At 41.5% G+C, this 25,230-nt stretch overlaps 1 protein-coding gene across 7 annotated transcripts in view; it reads right to left on the minus strand.

Annotated features, from left to right (window-relative positions):
- Positions 1–25,230, minus strand: part of GRID2 (glutamate ionotropic receptor delta type subunit 2) — an 802,847-nt gene that overhangs the window by 142,706 nt on the left and 634,911 nt on the right. For all 7 annotated transcript variants that reach the window (XR_014538421.1, XR_014538422.1, XR_014538423.1 and 4 more), the window contains exon 11: positions 24,359–24,671. Coding sequence is in view for 4 of the 7 variants with exons in the window: in XM_083571111.1 (XP_083427237.1) it covers positions 24,359–24,671 (313 nt within the window). In the remaining 3 variants the exon portion in view is untranslated. The remainder of the gene's footprint in view (positions 1–24,358; positions 24,672–25,230) is intronic.

Consider the following 25,230-nt stretch of genomic DNA (forward strand, 5'->3'; position numbering starts at 1 on the left):
GATGTCGCAACATCACATACACAACGTCCCCCTACCAATCGCCCTCGCAAGATGGCGCCTCTGGCTCTAACTATTCCCCTATTTCACCGCACGCCACTGCATTGGATGAATTCTGAACTGAAGTGGGGAACTTCAGAGAGATTCAGGGCTTTTCAGAGCCAAAGCAGGATCTCTCTGAAGCGCCCCAATCCAAAGGAGCTTAAGCGAATCCTTTTTTTTTAACCACATCAGGACTGTAAAGCTGCCCTTGCAAGAAAGCTGTAGCAGCTCTTCTTTTGAAAATTCACAGGCTTCATCTCTTTAGAATGGGCAAGCATGCCTGCAAATTTAATCAAATACAGTCAAGATAATAGTAATAGTAATAGTAATAATAATAATAATAATAATAATAATAATAATAATAATAATAATACTTATGGTTTATTTATAGAAAAGTGTTTGGGCTAGGCACTTTGAAGTCTGATTTTATTTATTAAAAAAAGTAAAGGTGATTTTCTATAACTTTTTATGTTTTTGCTAGAACCGGATGAACTGTGCATGCTTGGGAGGTCCTTCTGAGGGGCTGATTCCTGCCAAATGTCAGAAGGATAGCTGCAGTGGTTTTTCCTGATGCTTACAAACCAAAGGATGTGTCTAACATGGAAGGCCTCACTATTTATAAATTAATCACTGGGTTTTACACCCATATCAAGCGTGCCCCCACCCTGTTCTATCATTATTCTGAATTTCTAAAGCTAGCAATTATCAAACTCTTGATAACTGTTTTATCAGGTAGGAGTACACTGAGAAAAAGATGGAATTGCCCTTTAGAAAAGTTCAGAGAGAGCCAAGGTACTTGTTCTTTCTTTAGAAATAAAATGTGGGGAAATCTGAGTTAATTATAAACGTTGCCTGGATCTTTTGTCTTTAAAAATAAAACCCTCTAAGTAAATAAGATCAATGTTGGTCTCTCATGTAGCCAGAAATACATTTCCACCTACTTCTGAAACTGTATCATTATCAGAAATTAGAATCTCCTCATTCTATCTAGAGATACTAATTCAATATTAAGACTTTGGGAAGATGAAATGTTTAAGTGTAACTTGTAGAAACCTCATGTCATAGCTATAAATGAAATATTTTAATGGGTTATTTTCATTTTACAGGGTTTTTAAGGTAATGCTTTTTGGATGGTTTCAATCAAAAACCAAATTACAATCAAATGGAACTTTTTAGACAGGCAGACTAAATGAGCCCAATAGGACTGATTGTCCCTTTAACCTTCTAGTGTCAATCTCTGTAGTTTGCTGTGAATTAAATTGAAACAGGCGGGGTGGTGAAGGGGAAACCTGCAATTTCTCAAGAACATTTGTGTTCTCATTTTTCAAACTCATGAATAAAACTAAGTGCCATTTCCCACTGTTTTTAATTGAGGTGAATTTGCAGGAAGAAGAGGAACAACTGAAAGTCAACCTCATGTCTTTCATTCATAGATGAAGTTCTCCTGTAAGGAATTCATTCATTCAAGGAAAGGAAGGGCGAAGAGCTGGCTCTATCACTGTAGGTTTTCTGTCCCACACAAGCTAAGTGTAGATATGTGTTGAAGTCCTACTCAGACCCTTTGGCTTCAATGGGACTTAATCTCAGGTAGCTACTGTGTATAGATTTGCTGCAGTCTTGGTCTTATCTAGAGTCAACCCATCAGAATCAATGGGACCTAAACTAGGGATGATTAAATTATGTCTCATTGTTTTCAATAGGCCTGCTCCAAACATGCTTTGGTCTGGAACTAGCCCCAGAGTTTTCAGTTTGCTAATGCCCTTGGGCATTATGATGCAGATGTCTTTCTTTGGAAGGTGGGTGCCTACTCATAAAAACAGTGAGTGTGTTGCAGATCTTTAACTTCCCCAGGAAAACAAAGTGGGCGTTGCGGTATTTATTTGGTTCGTAAATTCCTACACCGCCCATCAATACAAGACTCTCTGGTCAGCGCACATATTAAAACAATAAAACACCTTTGCAAAACACAGTAACAGCAAAGGAATACTCATATAGATCAATACAACCCAGCAGAACAGGTAAAATCATAATTTCATTCCAGAGATAACGCATGTTGAATACCTGGGCAAATAACTCTTTTTTTTAAAAAAAGCTCTCAGCTGGCACCAAACAGTTATCAGTGTTGATGCCAAGCAAGGTTACCAAGGAGAACATTCCATAAAACTGTCACAAAAACCAGAGAAGCGTCTCTGATTATTACCTGTCTAATTCAGATCAGGTGTGGTGGGGAACAGGACCCAGAAGACAGCCTTTATATATCCCTTTGCTCCTGCCAAATGTTCAATTAGTGCACAAAAAAAAATACCCATATCTCGCTGAAACAACTAACATAACTGAAAGAAAAAATAATAATTCTTGTTCCCCCCTCCCAGAGTTGTCATATATGTTTCTAATATAATTTGATTTATTCTTAATTTTGGAACTAGAGATAAGGAAGGCAAATAGTATTAGCCAGGGATAAGCAGGAAAATGAAACAGATGAAATTCTACGGAAAGATTCAAGCTGAGGTTACGCCAGGCTAAGATTTTAATCAAGTGGAATATTCACAGGTAATACCAGACCCAGTGAGAGGAGTTTTTTATATCAGACACGGAGCATATGTTTTGCATGGAAGAGGTCCTCAGTTTAATCCCTCCTATCTTTAGTTAAAATTATCTCATGCAACAGGGCTAGGAAAGATCTCTTGAAAGAGCATTCCACTGGGCTGGGCCAATGAGACTAATGACTTCATGTTGCGCCAGTGTCAAATGAGCCTCAACAACTCAGCAGTTGGGATATAAGACTTCAGACAGTCCCTAAAATATCCTGGGACTAAGTTGTGCAGGACTTGGTAGTTAATGCAAGGACCTTGAACTCAGCTTGGTAACAAATGGGCAGCCAGTGCAGATGTTTGAACAATGATGTCACATGTTGTCAGCTATATGTCCCCATCAGCAGTCTGGCTACCACACTCTGCGCCTGCTGGAGCTTCCCAACCCAGCCCACAAGCAGCCCCACAAAGGGTGCATTGCAGTAATCCAGTATCAAGGCCACCAAGAGATGGACTACAGGGTTCAGGTCATCCATGTTCAGGAGCAGACAGTGTCATACTCAAAGAATCCATGGTCTGATAGGATGAAGCAGCTTCATATGTTCATCCTTCTTGCTTTTCAGGAGTAGTTTGCTAGTTGTATCAGCCCGATGGAAGTGTTAGGTCAGAATGCCCTTGTCTTCATGAGTACACAGGTGTTTACTTCTAAACTCTTAATTACTGTTGACCTTTCAAACTATTCAGCTAGATGCAGCCATCTTGCTTCAATAAGATGTCATTTATGATATTAATTTGCTTTCCAAAGGAGATGAAATGCCAGAATCTGTAAACAAGGCCAAAAACTGATTTGATCATGATATGTCTTTTTTTAATCAGTCCAAAAGCTAAGGTATAATCAGAACCAGCTAAACAGAATGATAATAAGCCATAGGGGTGTGTCTGCTTAACAAGCCTTTATCCTAATATAAGAAAACTGAGCCATAGTATGTTAAAAGCTGTGGGAATCTTGAATTTCAGTTTCTGACACGAAGCAGATGTGAGGTAGTCATTACTGTCCTCTACAAGATTCCTGGGAAAGAAAGCCTGAGCTCGAGCGGCATGGAGATAGCAGAAGTGGCCAACCTGTGGCTTCCAGATGTTGTTGGATTCTGACTCCTCACAGATGACCCCATTCCTGCCCTAACATGAGCCTGTTTCCAGGCTTCTATCAGTTATTTCCCTTCACTCATTATCTTTCCAATGTGCTGTTCTTCCAATAAATAGCAATAGGTAGCCTGAGATACAGTAACTGGCCCAAAGCCACCTAGTGAGTTTCATGGGTAAGTGGAGCTTTAGGAAAACAGGAAGCTGCCTTATAGTAGGTCAGACAACTTGCCCGTCTAGTCCACTATAATTTACTCTGACTGTTGCTTTCCATTTCTCAGACAAAGAGGGTCCCTCCTCTCCATAACCTGTATGTTGCCAGAGGTTGAACATGGGACTTGCTACACATGAAACATGAGTTCTTCCACTGAGATATGGTCCCTTCCCCAAGGTCTCCCCAGTCCAATGCTCTATCCGCTATACCACATTGGGGGAGGAATTCAACATCATACTCTTTTGATGGTTCCGTTATCACAAGCATTTCTGTTTGCCAGATGGAATGCCCCCCACCCCACTGTTCCTTGGGTTCTCCTGACCCAGAACAGATTTGGGAGAGGTGCAGGGGACACATGGGGAGGAGAGGATGGAAAGTCCCACTGGGCTACCAGGAGCCTTTGCGTTGGCTTTCTCTAGTTGAATTCAGCCCTGACTTTTGAAGTCCCTCATGGTCATGAAGCTACCAAGAGGATGGATGGGTAATATGTGGTTGGGTATTCTACTCTGATCCATCTGTACAACGGCCCTGTTCTCTCAAAGTCTACTTTTTATCCAGTTTTGCAAGGCAGGACTATTATTTCCTAAGAAAACTCGCAAGATTCCATTCCTGAAACAGAGTCCTGCAAGTCCATTTATCTAACTAGCAATTTGGTGGAGAAATATATGCCTTGAAAATTCCACATTTGTTTCTTATTAGTATTATCCTTTAACATTTTCTCCACTTAGGCTGCAGAATATTGCAGTTTTCACCAACCCACCCAATTTTCGTTTCTGTTCATGTTACTAGCAGGAAGATAATGAGAACACCAATTATTTCTGTAGGACAATCTACACTGAAACAAATTTGCAGAATGTAGACAAGTGTTGCAGTTCTTTTTTTTAAAGCCCCCCCCCAGCTTGATCTTTGCATGCTTTAAAAACAACAACAGATAATGAGCCTCAGGGGCTGACATTTCGTTTTTCATCATGGATGAACATTAGCAAAAAGGAAGGGGAGGAGGAAGATTAGGGGAGCAAAAGATGACTTGCTGCATTCTCCTGCAATAATATTAATATTAATTAGTACTTTTCTTATCTGAGTCTAGTTCCTACACCTGTTAATTATTCACTTTTGAGTAAAATCCCTTGATTTCTGCAGTAGCCTGCAGTGTGACCTTAGCAATCATGTGTGCAAATCTTATATGTGAAATGGTTGAGTATTCACAAAATGTGAACTATCTGCCAAACTCTGAGAAATCATTGTCTCTGCAGCTGACATACTATGGGTAACATCTTTCCGAGTGTTCCTGGAGAATGTAGTGACATCAAATAACCACAAAAAGAAACCTTAAGGGCAATCCGATCCTGTAATGTAGGACAGACCCACTCATTAGTCAATGGCATAGTGCAATGCAATGCAGTCTTCAGAGGGAGGTGAACTGCAGAAAAATCCTTCTAGAGCAAACAAGTCATATTAGTACTTGCAAACTATCCAAGACTTAGCCCACAATAACATTTTTTTACATTATAGATACCCTGGACTGCCTCTGGGACAGTGTCGGATTTATGTATAAGCTAAACAAGCTATAGCTTAGGGCCCCACTCTCTTGGGGGCCCCAAAAAAAATTAAAGGAAAAAAAACCTGGATGTACATCCCCAAAATATAAGATAAAAAACTTTAGGCTTTAGATACCTATTAGGTCCATAAATTACCATATAGCATATATTCAACACAAAAACAGTGGCAATTTGTTGTTGACAACGGACAGCTGGACATATAAAGGGCCCCATTACCTTCAGTAGCTTTGGGCCTCACCAAATCTAAATCCAGCCCTGCTCCGGCAGTACGCATGTATGACACCACACAAATCATGTGTGTACAATGTGCGATTTGTACATTATGTATATAAAAGGGCAGGCAATTTAAGGATAGGGAGATTTTAGGCAGGGTTCTCTCACAACCCTACCTAGAGATACTGGGGATTGAACTTGGGTCCTGCATACAAGACAGATGCTCTACCACTGAACTATGGTGCTTCCAGACTAAATGCTCCCCATCTGTGGTTCCATGTGGCTTTTATTAGATTAATCTGGGGAAACATTTTCTCAGTACAGTACTTGAAGCAAAATTTTTATTTGTATGAATTTGTCTGTATACTAATCCCAGTCACAAGGTTTCTCTGTAGATGTTGCACAGTGCACTTAACTTCTTTATTTGTATAAATGAAGTGCCAGATAATAAGGAACTGCGAATTTGCTAAAAAGCAACACCAAGAAATCTACCTCAACTTCTGACATGCTTCTTAGCTGTCTTTGCATTGATCCCAACTCTCACTGCAAGTAGCTTAGTGATCACCTAAGAGTGTTTTCTGTAACACAATAAACTAGTTCCAAAGCTGTTATGTGGGAATTACTAAATAAAGATGCATATTGATGTGTTTAGAGAATGTATTATTGAACTAAACCTCAAGGGGTTGGAGCTACTCGCCTATCAGGAAACATTTAGGGCTTTTTAGTTTAGAGAAAAGGGGATACATGATGAAAGTGTCTAAAATATGCATGGTATGGAGAAAGGGAAAGATAAAATGCTTTTCTTTCCCCTCGTATAATTCTATAACTCGGGGCCATACAACGAAGCCAAATGTTGGAAGGGTTGGGGAAGACAAAAGGAAGTATGTCTTCACAAAATGCATAGTTAAACTGCAGAGTTTGCTGTCACCAGATGTAGCGATGTCCACCAACTGGGCTTTAAAAGAAGATTAGACAAATTTATAGAGGATAAGACAGATTGAGCACCACCTCAAAATGACTCAACACAATAGGGAAATTTAAAGGTGAGTTTATACAGGAAGGACTTGGAAGGACTGGGTACCTTGTAAAGATTCAGAATCTAATTATTATTTTTACAGTGCTTGGAAATCATGTTTAAGGGCAACACCCCAAAACAGCCCTTTGTGGGGAAACCTAAAACAACCTCGAAGGAGGTGGAGCTGCCAGTGAAAAGCAGGTGTTGCACCTTTAGTTTGATGGATGATAGGTCCTCTATTCTTTTTGTGGCGTTAGGCTACAGATGAGAGTAGCCCATCATACAGGCTGCAATCCTAACCTAATTTACCTGGAAGTAAATCCCAATGCATTCAACAGAATTCAATTCTGAGTAAACATGGTTAGCATCGTGCTGTTAGCTACTTTGTACCATCACACTCTGGACCACCCTGCCAAGTTGCACTGAAAATGCTAATCGAATGCCTCCTGCATTTGGAAATTAATCTCTCTGCCAAAGTGCATTGGACAAGGTCTCACTCTATGTGGGTTTTCTTCTCAGTCTTCTTTGTTAGAAGATTTGGCCTCCTTGCATATTTATGCGCCAAAGTGTATAAGCTTAAATGGCTAGATGTCACAAGTTTTATCATGTTGAAAACTACCTTTTGGTTGTACATATTTTTGTATAGGTCAAATTAACCTCATGATATCAGCCACTGTAACAATTTAAATGGGACCTGGGCCTGCAAATGTTGGGATATGCATAATATTTGTGAGTTTGCAGCGCTGGATTTCCACAACATGCTCTGCTGTTAATTCAAAACTGATCAAGCTACATGAATGAGCTTTTAAGGCATGAGCAGAATGTGTGAAAGAATATTTCTTTTATAATATCCAGTACAAATGAGCTTAGCCAGCTGCTGATCTCTTTAGGCAGCTATCTTTCACTCAGCCTTACAAACCTTCATATGAAACATTCTTTTCCTTTATTCTGTGCCTGATTAGCAGGGGTGGGGAGAGGAATGTAGAGAGTGAAAAAAGAGAGTGTTTTTTCTGTGTCTAGGGAGAAAGAACAGAAAATTCAGGAGCTTTCATAAGTCTAGTTTAGACAGGAACTCGGGTCACTGATTAAAAAGAGTAGAATAAAACGAAATAAAATGAGAACAGCGTAATAATAAAAACAGTTACCCAACTTCCTGTACTCGGTGACTTTTAGATAAAACCAATGCATTTAAATATATATTGAAATCATAAAATAGAGGTCTAACAAGTTCACTCCATAAGCATCAGGATCCACTGTGATAACGGAAAAGTCTAACCTCTTTCTAACTGAGCTGAGATTCCAATTTTCTGCATCGCTACCGGTGATAACACTGCACAAACAGTATTCAATCATTAAATTAATTCCCATTAAATCAACATCCTTAAAGATCAAACAGTCCTTTAATAATAACCTGATTAAAGCAATGTTAGCATAATGCATTAGCAATGCTGTATTTATATCTTCCCAACACAGATGCAACATATGGACAAATTTCTTACAGATGAAAAATTGATACAGTAGCTCTCTTAGGTATAAGCACAATAAACACATAGGAGGGAATCAGGATCATGTTTGATGGTCCCACCTGGTCTCTATGCATTTGTCCACACATGAGCACGCCATAGGTGCATACATGTTGTCCAAAAGTAGGCTCAGTATTTGCAAAATATGGGGTACAGATCTCACATATAGTGCTTACTTGCATGTAGTTTGTATAGACATCTGCTCTAGCCTGACGTTTGAATGAAAGTGCAGAGATCAGGGCCAGGGCCAGTGGATGTGATTCTTTTTCTGCGCCCACACATGTCCAGTATAAATGGGATTATCAATGGGAATTGAAGATGGCTGACAACAAATGGCGGTAATCTAATTAACTAGTTGTCACACTTGTGCTCCCTATACATCAACAAAGTTTTTGGGAAACAAGTTAATATTTTGTATGCAATGAGAGTCGTTCTTTTATTCAGATTTTGTGGCTCAGCATGAATGGATTGCTTTCTATGAAAGAAGGTCTATTTGCATATGTGTTGGCAGATACTTACATATTTATGTGTCACAAAAATAAAATGCTTGGTCTTGCTAAAGCTCTACATAATCTGAAAATCTCAAAGGCAAACTAGCACAGAGGTTACTCTCAAGTGATTTATCTTCATTTATTAAATTATGCGAAAATGGCAAATTAGCTGACTTGCAGAACACCCAGTGTTCCTTCCACGCCTCTTTCCTGAAGCCCCCTGCACTGTCCCCCCCCCCAAGCTTTTCTGGAGGATTGAGGGACCCCTGGAGCAGATTTTGTGGACACTCAGGGACCACAGAGAGGAGAAACAGATTGCACAAACAGATTTCCATTGTGGAAGTGGGTGGACATCATTGGATGTCAGTCTGTGTTGCAATTTAAACATATTGCATGTCATGATAATAATACACAACCTAAACATAAGAGTAGCTGGTGCCATGTGATATATTTAAAAACCTGGAATTATAACAAGTAATTTGGTTGAGGAAATATTCTCCAAGGTTGCAGTCCCAAAAGCACTTATTAGGGAACAAGATCCATTTCACACAATAGGATTTACTTCCAACTACAGATGAACAGGAAGCGGGACACGGGTGGTGCTGCGGTCTAAACCACTGAGCCTCTTGGCCTTGCCGATCAGAAGGTTGGCGGTTCAACTCCTCATGACGGGGTGAGCTCCCGTTGTTCGGTCCCAGCTCCTGCCAACCTAGCAGTTCGAAAGCACGCCAAAAAGTGCAAGTAGATAAATAGGTGGGAAGGTAAACGGCGTTTCTGTGCACTGCTCTGGTTTCACCAGAAGCGGCTTAGTCATGCTGGCCACATAACCCGAAAAAACTGTCTGCGGACAAACGCCAGCTCCCTCGGCCAGTAAAGCGAGATGAGCGCCGCAACCCCAGAGTCGTTCACGACTGGACTTAACTGTCAGGGGTCCTTTACCTTTACCTTTACAGATGAACAGGACTGCATGTAAATGCACCTTGTGTATTTCCTCCCTTTAGTTAAAACACAGAATGAATAATGATACTACCCATAATTTGTTTTTGAATGGTAATCAGCTATATTTAGAGATCTACATATAGGCAGAATTTACATAACCATTCGGAGAATTATTTGCAATCATCACAAACTCACCGGGAAGGGCCCTACCTCAGTAGAACAGAACATCCTTTACATGCAGAAGGGTCTGAGTAGAGTCCCTAGCTTCTTCACTTAAAGAACATAAGCAGGAATGGGGGAGGTTCTGAAACCTTGAAGCCCCATTAATATACTAATATGGATGGACTAATCGTTTGAGTCCAGTTTGCCATTGACTCAATTTCAAAACCTGGTTCAGAAAAAAAAGTCTGAATGGTAGTTTGAGTAAAATAACCAAGTCACAAACCAATAAACAACAAGAATGATTAATTAATAAGAAGACACCTATACAATGGAGGATTCGACCCTCCTCCAACATAACATAACATAACATAACATAACATAACATAACATAACATAACATAACATAACAATCCAAATATGTATAACAACCAACAGAGCTAGCCCAATACATTTTGGCACCTGAGGCTGACCCCATAATTGTGCTTCCCTCTCTGCCAGGGAAGAAGCAGGGAGGGAATATCTACAACAAGAACAAGGATGGAAGAAAGGCCGGCATTGGGATCTGCTGACTGGATCTTCCTGCCTGAGGCAGTTGCTTCACCTTGTCTGCCATGACAACAAATGCATCAATGAAATTACAAAACAGCATAGAACTAAGTCTCAGCCAAAGTTGAATGACCTGTTCCTCTGCTTCTCTGAAAAATAGTTTGAATAGGACATGAAGAGTCATTATCTACTCTTTGGATGCTAAGATTGCCCCACATCAATGTTTAAAGCACTCTAAATGGTCACTTTTCAACCATTGGAAAGGTAAGCCATCTGTACACTAGTGTAACCCGAACCTCAAAGTAAATTGTATCTTGATAGGGTTTCTTCCTTTAAATGGGTTTTAACAAAAAACGTGAATAGATTTTCTTGAAAGAAGCAGAGCTGTCCATTGCTCCAGTTGCATGTGTGCGCTATAGGTTGCATTGCAGAATGATGGCGGAATCTGTGTTCCTTTGGGTGTCATTTGGACTTCAACTCCCATCAGCTCTTGCCGGCATAGCAACTGGTTCAAGGGTGGTGGGAGTTGTTGTGCACCAACATCAGGATGACCACCAGTTCCACGCCCCTATTTTACAGAATGGCCAATAAATGCTATTTTTGTGGATTTAAGGCCTGTGGTTTATTATCTGAGCCATTCTACTGCTGCCCATTCCCAGCCATGCAAAACAACAACAACAAGCTAGGTAGCATACTTTGTGAAGATGTAACAGTGGGTGACTCCTATTCAAAACATTTTTGGTCACGCACATTTTCTTCTGGAAAATTACAAACCTACAGAGATTGGTGCACGGTTAATTAAGAATAAATGTCAACAGAAAAGAACGTTGTTGCAGGATTATCACTTCCCACCAGCAGGGATACGCCAAGAGAAATATAAGTAAGACAGAGCAATTTATTAAGCTACTGTACACTCCAGGCAGTGCGTTTTTGGAGATTATTACAAGTCTTGGGTGGTAAATATAAGGAACAAGACTGAACAATGAATGGCTTTAAGCAACGGGGGGAAGGCTATAATCACCCAGAATCAGTCTCATGCTGAATAACACACTGCTCTTATGTAATGGAATTTGAAGACAGAGCAGCCAGATCGATTCCTTTAACATTGAACTTCTAGAAATTTCACCGGGAGCCATTAAGTTCCAAATGTGACCAGTCATTCAAGATCTAGTGATTCTTCCACCCAAAACATGGAATATGCCATTCCATTGTTTCATGCATGCAGCTGCCTACTTCTCTGGGTTACAGGTAGTTTCAGGAACGGCTGCTATAGGATCCATTTCCTTGGGAGAAGAGGGAGCTGCCTTAAACTGAGTCAGATCACTAGTCACTCAAACTCAGTGTTGTTTACACTGACTGGCAGCAGCACTCTGCAGCATTTCATGCAGGAGTTCCACAACGCTACCTGGAGTGCTTCTAGGGATTGATCCCAACATCTTCTGCATACAAAGCAGGTATTGTACTATTACCACTAAGTTCTGAGAAGTATCTGTGCTCTTGCAAATATCTCTTGCAAACCATGGGGGATAAGGGAAACAGCCAGACACTCAATCCTAGTGTGAAAAGCAGAATCACCTTCCCAGAACCTTGTGCACTGAGAAGACATCTCCACATCAATACAATACCAGGACTTTGTTCCAGGAGGCATTTCATTAACCATTTTGCCTAGCTTTCTTCTGTACAGTGTTCTGGGAAGGAACATGTCTATATTTGCATATCCATCGAAAATTGTATCCCGTCTTTCCATCAAATGGTGCCCAAGGCAGCTAGCAGTAAAACACAAGCAAGCGGTCAAAACATAAAAAACGAGTCGGTGAAACATCACTGCAACTACTGTATATAAAAACAATTTACTAGCCTGCAAACATCATCCAGTTATGCCTTTGAGGGCCAGAAATAGGGTTTCACCAAAGCTTTACCAACCTTTTTTTTTTCTTTTTTCAAAGTTTTGACTGTAATTTAGCATATACCCAAGGCCTATGGCCATTAAATAATCTGGCCTGTTAATACTGGTTGCAGGGGAGACACTTATTATGATTATTTTATTATCATGCTGTCTATTGTTATACTTCTTATTATGTCTTTCTTTTTATGTTCTGTAAAATGTGTTCTTAATGCTTCATACCACCCTGGGATCTTTTCATAAAGAGTGGTATAAAAATTAATAATGATAATACTGAAACTACTACTAATAGCATTTTACCCTTAGCTGCCTTTAGTGCCATATGACAGTTAAACAGATAAGCCTTTTCTTCTTCTTCAGAGCACACCTCTAGAGGTTCCCCAGCCCTGCTCTAGAGACACATCAGGTGCCCATCTCTGCCTGTTAGCAACCAATCAAGCAAAACAAAATATGTCAATTTCTTCAATAAAACATCAATTCTGCTTTGTGCATCCTAGGGTCAACGTTACAGCTCATGGTCAAACATGCAATATCTTAACATCCCCTTTTTGTACACTGTTTTATCTTTTAAAATGTGCACAGAGCCGCCTTCTGCAACAGCAAAAGCATCATTCTTTCACACGGCAAGTAGGAGAGAGAGAGCGCCATGCAGTTCTGAGTAATTGTCCTTAAACTCTTTCTAAGTTACTTGCAGAGGCAGTTTTAGGGCAGGGCCTGTGGTTCGCCTGCACTTGGTGCAGAGCTAAGGAGGGTGCCTTCTCAAAGCCTGGGAAGCACTTGCCTGACTTCGGGAAGGAGGCACATGCAGGCAAGGGCTGGAGAGGGTGTCAAATGTTGGCCTCATACGGGGCCCCACATCACCCTAGTCACTTGCTACAATAATTTTCAATTAAAAGGCAGTGGATTTCAAACTTCCCACCTTCAGGGAATTTCTGTGCTGATTTGATTTGTGTGCCAAGGAACCCCAGCCTCTCTGGTCAGGAAAGCATCCTGGGATGCTTTTATGGTACATTTTCAATTAATCTGGGGTGCATACTATGCCATTTAGGTCTAGCTTATTCCTCCATGATGGCAGCTGCAGTTTACAACTGCAGGGTACCAGACTGGCTACCCCTGCCTTAGAATATGCCTAGTCACCTGCAACGAGCTTTGTAGGTGAAGGAAAGATTTCCGATATGACTTCTTTTTACTGGGGGGTCTTCAGTACCAGTAGTACTGAAAGTACAGACAGCCTCTGATGTGCTCTCATGGGTGTTTCCATCTCCTTTCCATCCCTTTTTGCCAACTCCCCACTCTCTGAAAGCTTCAGCTCCATTAGGGAATGCATTAGGGGGCTTTTAGCTTTTCCTTTGCCAGTATTTAGGGTAGAGCTAGAGAGGACAACAGCAACTGAGCTGCCAGACCCTTCAGCTGGCAGCCTCACGTCCAACGTTGTGTTCTGCAGCACAGTGAAGAATGAGACAGGGTTTCAAGTCACATTACAGTCTGAGATGAGCTATTTTCACGAAAGTGTTTGTTGAAGCTTTGTCCTCAAATACTTATTTTCTCAGTACCTGGGGGTCAAGAGCAATACATATAGACAACTTGAAGCTTAGCCCCAAAGTAATAATGGAATTTTGTCACAATCTATCCAGATTTGTCTGCGACCTTTGGTCATGCCCTGTGGCAAATCAATGTGGTAATTAAATAGTCCTGGTGATAGAGATGGGTGTCATGCATTTGTGTGCCTGGCGGAAAGGCTCTACGTTATGAATACCTGATTGACCCCTAATTAACTGTAATACTAGACTCCCAATCCCAAGGGCAGGGAAGGGCTTCTGTCTTGCCGTTTCATATCAACACAGTACATTGTAATATAACTTGAGCTCAACAAGAAGCCTTTCTCTGGCTAAGGAGAGAGAAAAATATGAGAAATCACTGTTCCTACTCAAAAGACATTGCTGTTCTCCCCAGTCCCAAAATGATGTAATAGAGCTGGTAAAGTGGTACAAAATGATCAAAGGATAAAAGGATCTTTACTGTGAAGAAAGGCTAAAGTGTCTGGGGCTTTATAGCTTAAATTAGCGTTCACCAACCTGGTTCTCTCCAGAGAATCCTAGGAAGTAGTTTACCACTCACAGAGCTACAATTCCCAGCACCTTTAACAAACTACAAAATGTGGATATGACCAGTAAGAGATGGCTATTGACTTCACGTTCTACTCTTGTGCTTCCCAGAGTCAACTGGTTGGTTCCTATGATGGCTGGACGAGGGGGTTCTTTGTCTAATCCTTGTTAGCACTGCCCTTTGTCCTTATGGTTTATGATTTCCTCAGTGGTAAATTTCTGGATTCTCAGTTTTCTAAATGTTTCATATTAGTTAAATTGGATAACCACCTGAATGTTCTCTTTTTCTCAGCTTGCAATTTTAGTAAAGAACATATGTTTGAAGTAGGGATGCAATTTGAAATGCCATTTCACTGCGTTCATTTTGCACGAATTATTGAGCCCATCCTCCTTCACAGCTCTTTCTCTTTCAAAATGTTGATGCTCTCTCACCCCTGTGCCCTTTGCCTGCATTAGATTTTGTAATTGTTTTTGAAAACTTTGATGTGTGTTTCATAACATGAATTCCGGTACTAATATGTACCACATTTTGGTTTACGTAATTTAACTTACGGTATCTGATTTCAGACGTATGATACATGTGTTGTATGTGCTACAGTGTGAATGTGCACAATGTATGTGCGTCTGTGTGTAACCTTTAAACAGAAACACCCCTTTCTTTGTTGTTGTTGCTGCTGCTGCTGCTGCTGAAATTTGTATAACCCTTCATCCATAGATGTCAGGGCAGTTCACACCACGGAATTACAATATAAGAAACACAAACTACCTAATAAAAATAAGAACAAAAACAAACCAATAATCCCCCCTCCCACTACACAAAAGGGCAGCATCGGATGTCAATCAGCCAAAGGCCTGGCTGAAGAAGAACGTTCACCACATGGATCGATCACCTGTGTGAATCAAATTTTACACTGCTTGCTCCTTGTTAGCGTTTCACAATACTTTGTGATGCTTACAATATTTTGGTACTAACTTTGCTTTCCTGCACAGCTTCAGATGATATTCATGCTGATGCTGAGGAGAAAAAACCCAGTGCTCAACTGAGAAAATATGCCAATTGCCAGAGACAACAGACTTGTATTTGGGCTTCATTGTTTGTTAAGCTGAGCTAATGACTGAGCCATTGTTTAGGATTACATTCTGTCCTGCCAGACAAAGAACACCCCCAGCTTCCCTCTAGAAAATCTAAGGCACTCAGTTTAACAGAAGGAAGGGAGCAGGGGACAAGAGACCAGTAACTCCTAATTACCATAATCATGAAAATAGGAAGCTAACAAGGCAGGATTTACAATTATGAAAGAAGTTTTTGAATTCCCCCCCCCCAAAAAAAATATATATGTAAATTTCAGGAAAGGATGGTCCAGGACACTGTAATGCTGTGAATGCTCTCTGAATCTCGATTAATGTATACTCACTCCAGCAAAGGCACAAAATAGTGAATTACGTTGTATTTTGTAAGCAGTGTCAAAAAACATGAATTTCATGCATATGCCTAATCTGAAACACACATAACCACACACACAATTGCATACACACACACACAGAGGGAGAGGGAGAGGGAGAGGGAGAGGGAGAGGGAGAGAGAGAGAGAGAGAGAGAGAGAGAGAGAGAGAGAGAGAGACACCAGCCTCATGTATTATTTTGCTCTGCCCCTCCTCACTCATGTCTAAGTATAGTCCTAGTGACAGGTAATATCTATGAAGGAAGAAAATTCAGTGCAATTACATGGTTATGGATTAAACGCACAGTCACTCTTTCTGGAAGGGCAAAGCCTTTAAAAAAAGATAAGAATGCAGGGTCCACACATCAATGGAAGGCAGGCTTCTCTTTTAATCCTGTTTCAAAAGTGACAATTTAGGAGTGAGATGTATAGAAAAGTCCATCTCATAAGGCCACTACTATGATCTCTGGGGCTGACCTTTACTTTTCAAAATGTGAAGGGAGCAGCTGTTAGTCACAGAGAAGTTTGCTTGTTTCGAATCAGGAGTGGGGATTTTTTTTCACTCCAGGGGCCATATTATCTACTATGCAACCTTCTGAGGGCCACATTCCAAAGGTGGGTGAAGCCAGAGACAAAGGTGGCTGAAGCAACAAATGCAAATTTTAACTTTCTACAGTAGGCTGGTTTCTACACACACAACCTCTTCTCTATCCTTCATTCATGGAAGCCAGAAGTATGATCTGAGTTCAAGGACAAATTCTAGTCAGGCAGAGCCAATGGAGTGTGTGGCTGGGGAGGGAGTCTGGCCCAAGGAGAGTCCTGTGGGGAGGGCCTTGGAGGGTCATATTTAGCCCCTCGGCCTGAGGTCCCCCACCCATGCTACACCTCTATCACAACATCCATTACGAATGCTGTGGATTTTCTTGTTTTCTCTTCGTTTGGCAATTGCATTTTTTAACAGATCTTACAGCAGAATGCCAGATGGAGCTGCCTTGTGAATTCATTCAACATGCACTTTGCTGTCCTGCTACCATAATTAAAGTTCTTCTCCTAATGATGAAAATCGTTCCCTGGATGCTTTGACAGTATTTTCCTGTTAATCAAGTCTCCCTTGTTTATATTTGGATGTAGCTGTTCTAATTCAAGTTTTGTGTATTGCTGGAAAGGAAACTCAAAAATGCTATAAATAAGATCCAGCCAGCAATTGACATAACATTTTGCTCAGCTTCTTCCTGTAAGCCACATTACTTTGGCCCTGCCTACTTCACCTTTGAATCAGACTGAAGCATGGCCAACTCTGAGAGCTTCTCTCCAAAAGCACAAACATAAACAGCATTTTAAAGGTCCAAAAAAATCCTAGTTCTAAAAACCCCACACATGAACTCAACAGCTGCTGTGTAATGATCAGCACATGGGATGGAGCAAAATATAAAAAGTAGCAGGTGAAAATAACATCTTTCCTGTTCCAATCTAAACAGCATGCCCTGTTTGCTAAATCCTAACATGTATATTTTTATTCCAAAAGCGCTATTTTCTACTTTCATCTTTGGCAAGGCTGGAAGAAATAAGCCTGCGTGCAGTTCTAAACCTTTAGTCAATACAAAATAAGGATGATGCAAGGCCAGGACATGTTTGGCGGCCCAAAACAAATAATTCAAAGGCAGCAAAGAACCAGTAGCCTCCGGGTCGTGCCGCTTTGTTCCTTTCAATGCAGGACACAGAAGTTGCTGTGCCTGTGCTTTTTGTTGCTGTTGGTTTTTTTGATAACAGGAATGACTACCTTGTCATGTTTTAAATCAGCTAACGAGAGAGCCTTCTTAAGTGAACGTGACAATATTTAAAATGTCCCATATTGCCTTGCTTAGGATCTGCCAATCACAATTAACGGCAGCAGATTTGCTTTTCTAAAATAAATAGACCCACATACTTTTTTTGCAGCCTGGAAAGCAGATGAGAAGTGAATATAGAAGCCAGACTTAGCACTGTAGCCAGTTAATCTGTCATTGGGAATTACTTTCGGCTTTCTCTCTCTCTCCTGTATTCACTGGGGTTAGTAAACAATAGAGCTTCTGCTAACATAGTTTTTGTTACATTCAAATTGAATGTGAAATGCTGGATGACATTATAAATGAATCTCCTGAGCTGTAGCACTAGAATTCCCGGGCCTTCAGTGTCTCTATTATTCAGTCATTCTGCACATTCATGTATTTTGATATCAAGTCCATTTAATTCTTTGCTCTTTTCTTTTCAACCAAATTAAAACTTGTCCTGCTTGAAGGAGATATGCCTCTTTAGACTCTCTCTTATTAAAACAAAAATAAAAAACACCATAATGGATGATGATGAAGAAAAAGGCCTTCCTTTAGGTCAATAAAACTTGTTCCCAAATGCAGACTGAGGTAAACCTAATTCTTTGTAAATATGAGTTTTGGTTGCAAACTACAGTATAAACCAGGCTTCCTCAACCTTGGCCTTCCAGATGTCTTGAGACTACAAATCCCATAATCCTGACCACTGGTCCTGCTAGCTAGGGATCATGGGAGTTGTAGGCCAAAAACATCTGGAGGGCCAAGGTTGAGGAAGCCTGGTATAAACCATTGCTGTGGTGCAGTGATGCTGGTGGCATCTAGCTGAATTCTATGCGACTTTTCCAAAAGAAATCCAGAAAGAACATTCACAAACTGCAGAACCTCACATCTCTTTTCTGGTGTTTTGCCACCCCAAAACCATAACCTTACAAAAAAAAACAACCTTCCTGTTTAAACAGGCATTTGTTTTATCAGATATACATCTAAAGAGCCTCTGTATTGGCTACTGCAGCTCGTTTCTGTTTTTATTATGTTGATTTAAAAAAAACAAAACAAAAATGGTAGCAGCGTTGTAGTCAAAAAAAAGGGCAAGGAAACAAACAAACAAAATTAACCGTAAACTTTTTGTGTAGCTGGAAACTACAGTCATGCCATCTTGGATTCCATGATGGAAGAAAAGTGGGAATTTAAGAAAATCTGCTATATATTTTTTAGAAAGATGTTCTTTAATCTTTTATATTCTTAATACATACCCTCCAAGTGTCCCAATTTTCCAGGGACAGTCCCAGAATTACAAAAGCCACACTGACTACCAGTTTGATCCAGGAATGACTCCCCTGCTCAGCGCCTGAGGGCCCCAGTCCTTCCACTCAACACCTGGCCCACAGCGGGGCCTGATGGGCTCTATAAAGGACTGCTGCCACTGCTGCTGCTGCTGCTGGGCAGAGAGGGCTCTATTTTGTTTTGTTTGTTTTGTTTAAATTGCCGCTATTTTTTACCTACATCATTTTAAACTGTGATATTAATGCTGTATTCTTAGTTTTAAATTTTGATTTATGTGGAAATTGTTTCCAATTTGGTTGTGTATTTTTTTGATGTGATTTATTGTTTATGACTTTTGTAATTATGTAAATCTTGTTATGCTGTAAGCCGCCTTGGGCATTGTTTTTTAACGGTGGAAAGGCTGCATACAAATAAATGATGGTGTTGATGATTCCCCCTGCCAGCACTGAGCTCAGGAAGGAGGATTGTCGCAAGCAACAGCAATGGCAGCCGCTGCGGCTGCAAGAGAGCATCCCATTGCCTCTGCATGGCCACCGCTGCCGGCCTCCTCCCTTGGGCAACTTGTGGCAGCTGCTGGAGAATGGAAGAGGAGGAGAGGCTGCTGCTGCTGATGCTGCTGCAGAGGCCCCGCGCCGTGTGATGCACTGGCCCTGAGGGGCAGGCAGAGGGCAGGGTCACCTTGAGTGGGAAGAAAGGGGGAGTGAAGTAGAGTGAAATTCAAGGGGGTCTTGATTTTTTTGTGTGCTTTGTGTGCCCGCATCTAATCTTGTCCCTTTGTGTGTGTGTTTCTTTTTATCAATCTGCCAAAGAATAATACAAAATCAAATCAATATTAAGGGGTTTTCTCAGGATGGCGGGGGGCATGTGTGCTGGTGACACTCACCCTTCGTCTGACAGGAAATGCTCTGTGTGGGGTGGAGAAGGGGATCAAGGAGGATCATTTGGGGGAGGGATGAGAACTGTCCCTATTTCCATGTGAGGAATGTTGGAGGGTATATACATATCTGTTAGCAATTAGCTACTGCTGCTGTGTTTGAGGAAGATTCATGTTTAGAAATTCAGGAATTTACAAAAACTGACACTGTGGGTTTTACCACTGATTTGAGCTTTCTATATTTTGCGGGGGGGGGGGGGACAAATTATATGACTCAGAGCTCTAGAACTCTTCCTGTTCGAGAAGAGGGAAACAGACTGCAGGAACCATATCAACTGCAAAACCAAGCAATTTCCCCACTTTCTTTCTGTTGAAAGCTACAAGGAGATTGGATGGGGATGAAGATTATTCTATATAATGGACAGAGAAACCTTGAGGATATTGTGGAGTAGAGTCCACGGCAGAGAAACCGCCACTTCCTAAGCTCTGCCACCTAGGCCTGCATTGCCAGGAAAGAGGACAGAGTCTCAAAAAAAGATGTGCTCTCCCAGCGCCACATTCCCAGCATGTTCACACTTCTGTCTCAGCAGCATCTACGCTGGCTTGATCATGTACACAGAATGGAAGATGGCAGGATCTCCATGGATGTACCTCTCAGGGGACCGGGCTTCAGGCACTAGGCCTGCAGGCAGACCAACTCTACATGACAAAGGTATCTGCAAATGTGAAATGAAGGCTGGCAACATTAAATGTGTCATATGGGAATCTCTTGCAGACGATTGCAGTGTCTGGAGACAGGCAGTCAGGTTGGGCATTCATAGCAGTGACCGGAGAAGGAATGATCACTGGGAGGAACACAGAGATAAGTGCACCTGTAACAGCAAAACCAGACACTTTCATGTGCCCCACCTGCAATAAAACATGTCTCTCCAGTATCAGTCTCCACAGCCACAGTAGGCAGTGTAACTCCTTGACTTTACCCCCAAAGGAGTACTCTTCCCTTGTCTCCCAAAACAGGCAGATGCCACTTCAACTGCAGGGTTGGGAGGGTACAAAGCAGAGCCATTGCTAAAATTTAGCACACAGTAATGCCAAAGCCAACAGAATCAAGCCTCTTTAATGCCTGGAATTTCACCTAAATTTATGTTGCAGCCTCAGTCAGTTGCTTGTACAACAGATGCCATCTGAATTAGCAAGCACGGTATATCTCTGGTGTGGCAATGCCTGCACTAACTCATGAAACACAGCATGAAATAACAAAAGCTACAGGCTATTGCTCCAGTTGCTCAGTCAGTTGTATTGTCCTAATTTTGCGTTACCTTGTTTTCAGAGCTCAAATCTCCCCGTTGCCCTGGTCTGATTCATGGCACTGCACCCAATAAGTCCTCAGACATAAAGAAACAAAACCCAAAGAATCTGGCACCAGACGTGAGCACCAATGCTGAGTCAACAGTCTGTGACCCATTTGGAATATGTGAATGAGCATGGGTCGGAAGGCTGACTCAGAAAGTGGAGAGGATAAATGACACTGGGGAATAATATAGGTAGATTTGAAGGCTGGAGGGAATGGGGAACGTAGCTAAGAAGGTCAGGGAAGAGTTGGTAGGTCTAAGACAAACGGAGCGGAAGCGAAACGAGCCGACGGGGCAGGCAGCATGTCAGCGAAGTCAGCCACAGGACCCAAGGGCACTGCTGAAGCTGAGGTCAGAGAGGTTTCTCTCCAACTGTGCCCCAGAATACAGTATTTGCTTTATGCACTGAATAAACTACCGACAGAAACAGAGACTGTTTCGAAGTTGCAGAGGGGGAAATGTTCTGTTACTGTTACACTGTTACTTAATAAACTGGAAATCCTACAGGCTTGAAACAAACCTTACTGATGCTTCAGATCTGCCCATTGCAATGATGGGTACTGTAGTAATTCTTGATCACATTATTTATTTAATTTCTAGTCCACCGTCCCCAAGGAGCCCACTGAACCTCCCCATTCATGTCCTTTCCTGTTGTGCTTTTGTGATTATTTGTGCTCATGGTGGTATTGGGGTGGTTATACAAGATCCCCCTTTCAATACGTTCTGCAGTTTCAAAGGTCTTTGGGTGGAAAGGCTGCTACGTTCACAGTCCTGTAGCTTCCTGTTGAAATCCTGTAACCTCTCCTCCCACAAACATCCAGTTGTTGTTGTTGTTGTCCTGCTCTTGTTGCGCTATAGCACAAGTGTGCCGCTCCAAATGGCAATGATGGAGCAGTATCGGTGAAGCCTCGCAGAATAACTAAGTAAGTGGAATTATGTGTGGACAATCCAGTATAAATCCATGACTAATGCACTATTATTATGTCAATGACATGTTATAGAACAAACCTGTAAAAAAAAAATCACCTGTCTGGAAGGCCCATAGATAGATGTTCACACACTACACTGGATGGGGGAATAGAGTTGCCTCTTCCATGCTTCTTTGCTTGTTCAGCTTAAGGTGTGCACATGTCTGTATGCATTCAACTGCATGCTCCTGGGAAAGCATGATTTTAACCATGCAGAAGGAGATAAATGCATATAGGTATGAGGAGGAAGTCTGTGCAGGAAGCTGCAGCAATGAAGCAGGTCATTCTGGTGGCCATGCCTCTTCTCTCAGCGTGCTGAGATAAAGCAGAATTGCTGAGGGGGAACTGTGGGCTTGGTGAGGAAAACTGAGAGAAGCAGGAGAGTTGAAAAGGAGTTGAATTGTTGGGACGCATTCCCATCCTGTTCACAGAGTGAGAAGTTTGGGGGAACAGAGATAAGTGGATGGAGTCCTTTAAAGAAGCATCCCAAAAATGGTGAGAGGCAAAAGGTTCTCATTGCTTTCTAGTTGTCAGAAGCCTGAAACTAGAACCAGTGAACCAAGTGCTGGCTCCCTCCTCTCTGTTCTGTTGGCGTGCTATCCGGTGGAAAGAAGAGCAGGCAATTTAGCTCAGAAATGAATAACGTAGCCTGTCATTCTGCCATTCTGGGGAGTCAGATGACACTGGAGGACCAATCAAGTAGCAGTGGTTGCGCTAAAGACCTGAATATGTTTCTTTTTACTTCAATCCAGGCACATGCCTCGGCCCAGTATACCTGAGGGAGCGTCTCCACCCCCATCGTTCTGCCTGGACGCTGAGGTCCAGCGCCGAGGGCCTTCTGGTGGTTCCCTCACTGCGAGAAGCAAAGCTACAGGGAACCAGGCAGAGGGCCTTCTCGGTAGCGGCGCCCGCCCTGTGGAACGCCCTCCCATCAAATGTCAAAGAGATAAACAACTACCTGACATTTAGAAGACATCTGAAGGCAGCCCTGTTCAGGGAAGTTTTTAATGTGTGACATTTTAATGTATTTTTAATCTTTGTTCGAAGCCGCCCAGAGTGGCTGGGGAGAGCCAGCGGCGTACAAATAATAAATTATTATTATTATTATTATTATTATTATTATTATTATTATTATTATCCCTGACCTTTAGCCGGCCATCTTGGCTCTATCTGATTGACTTCAGGATACCCATTTGCCCTCAAGTTCATCACCTGACACTGCCAGGTTTCTATTCTTTTGCACTCTCTATCACCACAGTTTCTCTGCTTGTCTGCCTCTAATCTTATTTCTCTGCCACGTCTATCTTGCTTAGATACATTTTCCTTAGCTGCTCATTAAGCTTATCCATTCTCACCCTCATTTCAGGATTCATCTCTTTACTCAATCATTTTTCACACTGTTTTCTTATTCTGTTCATTCTTTTCCAAGCTACTTTCATCATGAGTCATAGATTCATAGAATTTTTTTTATGATACGATACGATATATTTATTGTCATTGTCCCTTGCGGAACAATAAAATTGAAAAACTACATAAAACTACATTGTAGAGTTGGAGGGGACTCCAAGGGTCATTTAGTCGAACCTGCTACAATGCAGGAATCACAACCAAATAATTCCTGACCGGTTGTCATCCAACTTCTGCTTAAAAACTTCCAAGGAAGAAGAGTGCATCATTCCACTGTCAAACAGTTCTTAGTGCCAGAAAGTTATTCCTCATGTTTCATCAGAATCCCCTTTCTTTTTTTGGAACCTCTTGGTTCAGCTCCTACCCTCTGGAGCAGGAGAAAACAAACTGGCTCCCTTTTCCATTGGACAGCCCTTCGTTTTTTTTTTTTCTTTCTTGTTACAAAATTGTACACACATAAATCATAAAACATGGTATAACTAAAAGAAAATGGGTCATGTCTCTTCCCAAAATAGAAGCCTGTAGGCAGTCTTCTTTTTTCCTTTTCTTCTTCTTTTAAACAAACTCTTTAAAAGGAATAGTCTCTTTTAGGAGCTTAATAAATTGCACATACATGTACTCATGCAAAGCATGTTCTCTGCCACATAGCCAGGTTTGGGGAATGTGTAGCCCTCCAGATGTTGTTGCACTACAACTCCCATCATCCCTGACCATTGGCCATGTTGGCTGGGACTGATGGTAGTTGGAGTCCAACAGCATCTGGCGGGCCACACAGGTCCTGCATCCTTATAATAAGAGCTGGCCTCCCTGTCATTTGCTAGGTCATATTTTTTCCCCTTACCTTGCTGCACGAAGGATCCATAAACAAACCACATAGAGTTGTAGAGAGTCGTTGAAGTCATTGATCCCATTTGCAGACGTGGTGGATTGAGCCAATTTAAGAGGTATACCAAAAGTCCGACCAGCAACACCGTGCCAGCTATACAAGCCCAGAGAGAGAGGTCAAATGGTGCTAAGCAGGCAAACATGTCCATTGTCTTTTCAGCCTTCTGAAGCAGCACACCCACTGAATAGTCCATGTAACGGGTGGTAAAATCGACCACATTTTCCCGATCTGGTGTGATGGTTAATGCTGAAATGCCTATATCAGCTCTCTGCGGGAGAAAGAGTGAGAGAGAGGAGAACATTCATTTTCATGAGCAATAGAAAAATTTCAAAACTGTCGTTTGATTTATAGCCTTCAACCCTATCTCAGCAAAACAGTTGCCCAGATTTGTTTATTTTAAATATATTCCTTATACATCCATCCAAATAGCAACTCTGCTAAGGGGAGAGAGCAGAATAGATACAAACTTGGCTATAAGCTTTTTTTAAAAATAGTTTTTATTAAGGTTTTTTTGTGTTACAAAGCAAACAGATAAACAGGGAAGGGGAATCTGTTGTCTCCACTTTCAATTCATAGTCGTTTTCACAGTTTGTTTGCATTTGGTGAGAGACACTTTTGTCATAGACATCTTGCAGTTGGGGAGAGGGTAGGAGAGAGTTGAAAGATATTGTTCTTTTGCCTATTGGCATCAGGTTATTTCTGAAAGTTCAAAAAGAATCAAATATTTCAAATGTAAGTGACGGGTGGGAAATAACTGCTTTTGGATGTTTATCTTGGTCTTTCTTATGGACACCAGTGTCACTACTGAAGCAAACTGGAAACCCTTG

This window comes from Podarcis filfolensis, assembly GCF_964270895.1.
Source record: "Podarcis filfolensis genome assembly, chromosome: 9".
NCBI classification, from domain to species: Eukaryota; Metazoa; Chordata; class Lepidosauria; order Squamata; family Lacertidae; genus Podarcis; species Podarcis filfolensis.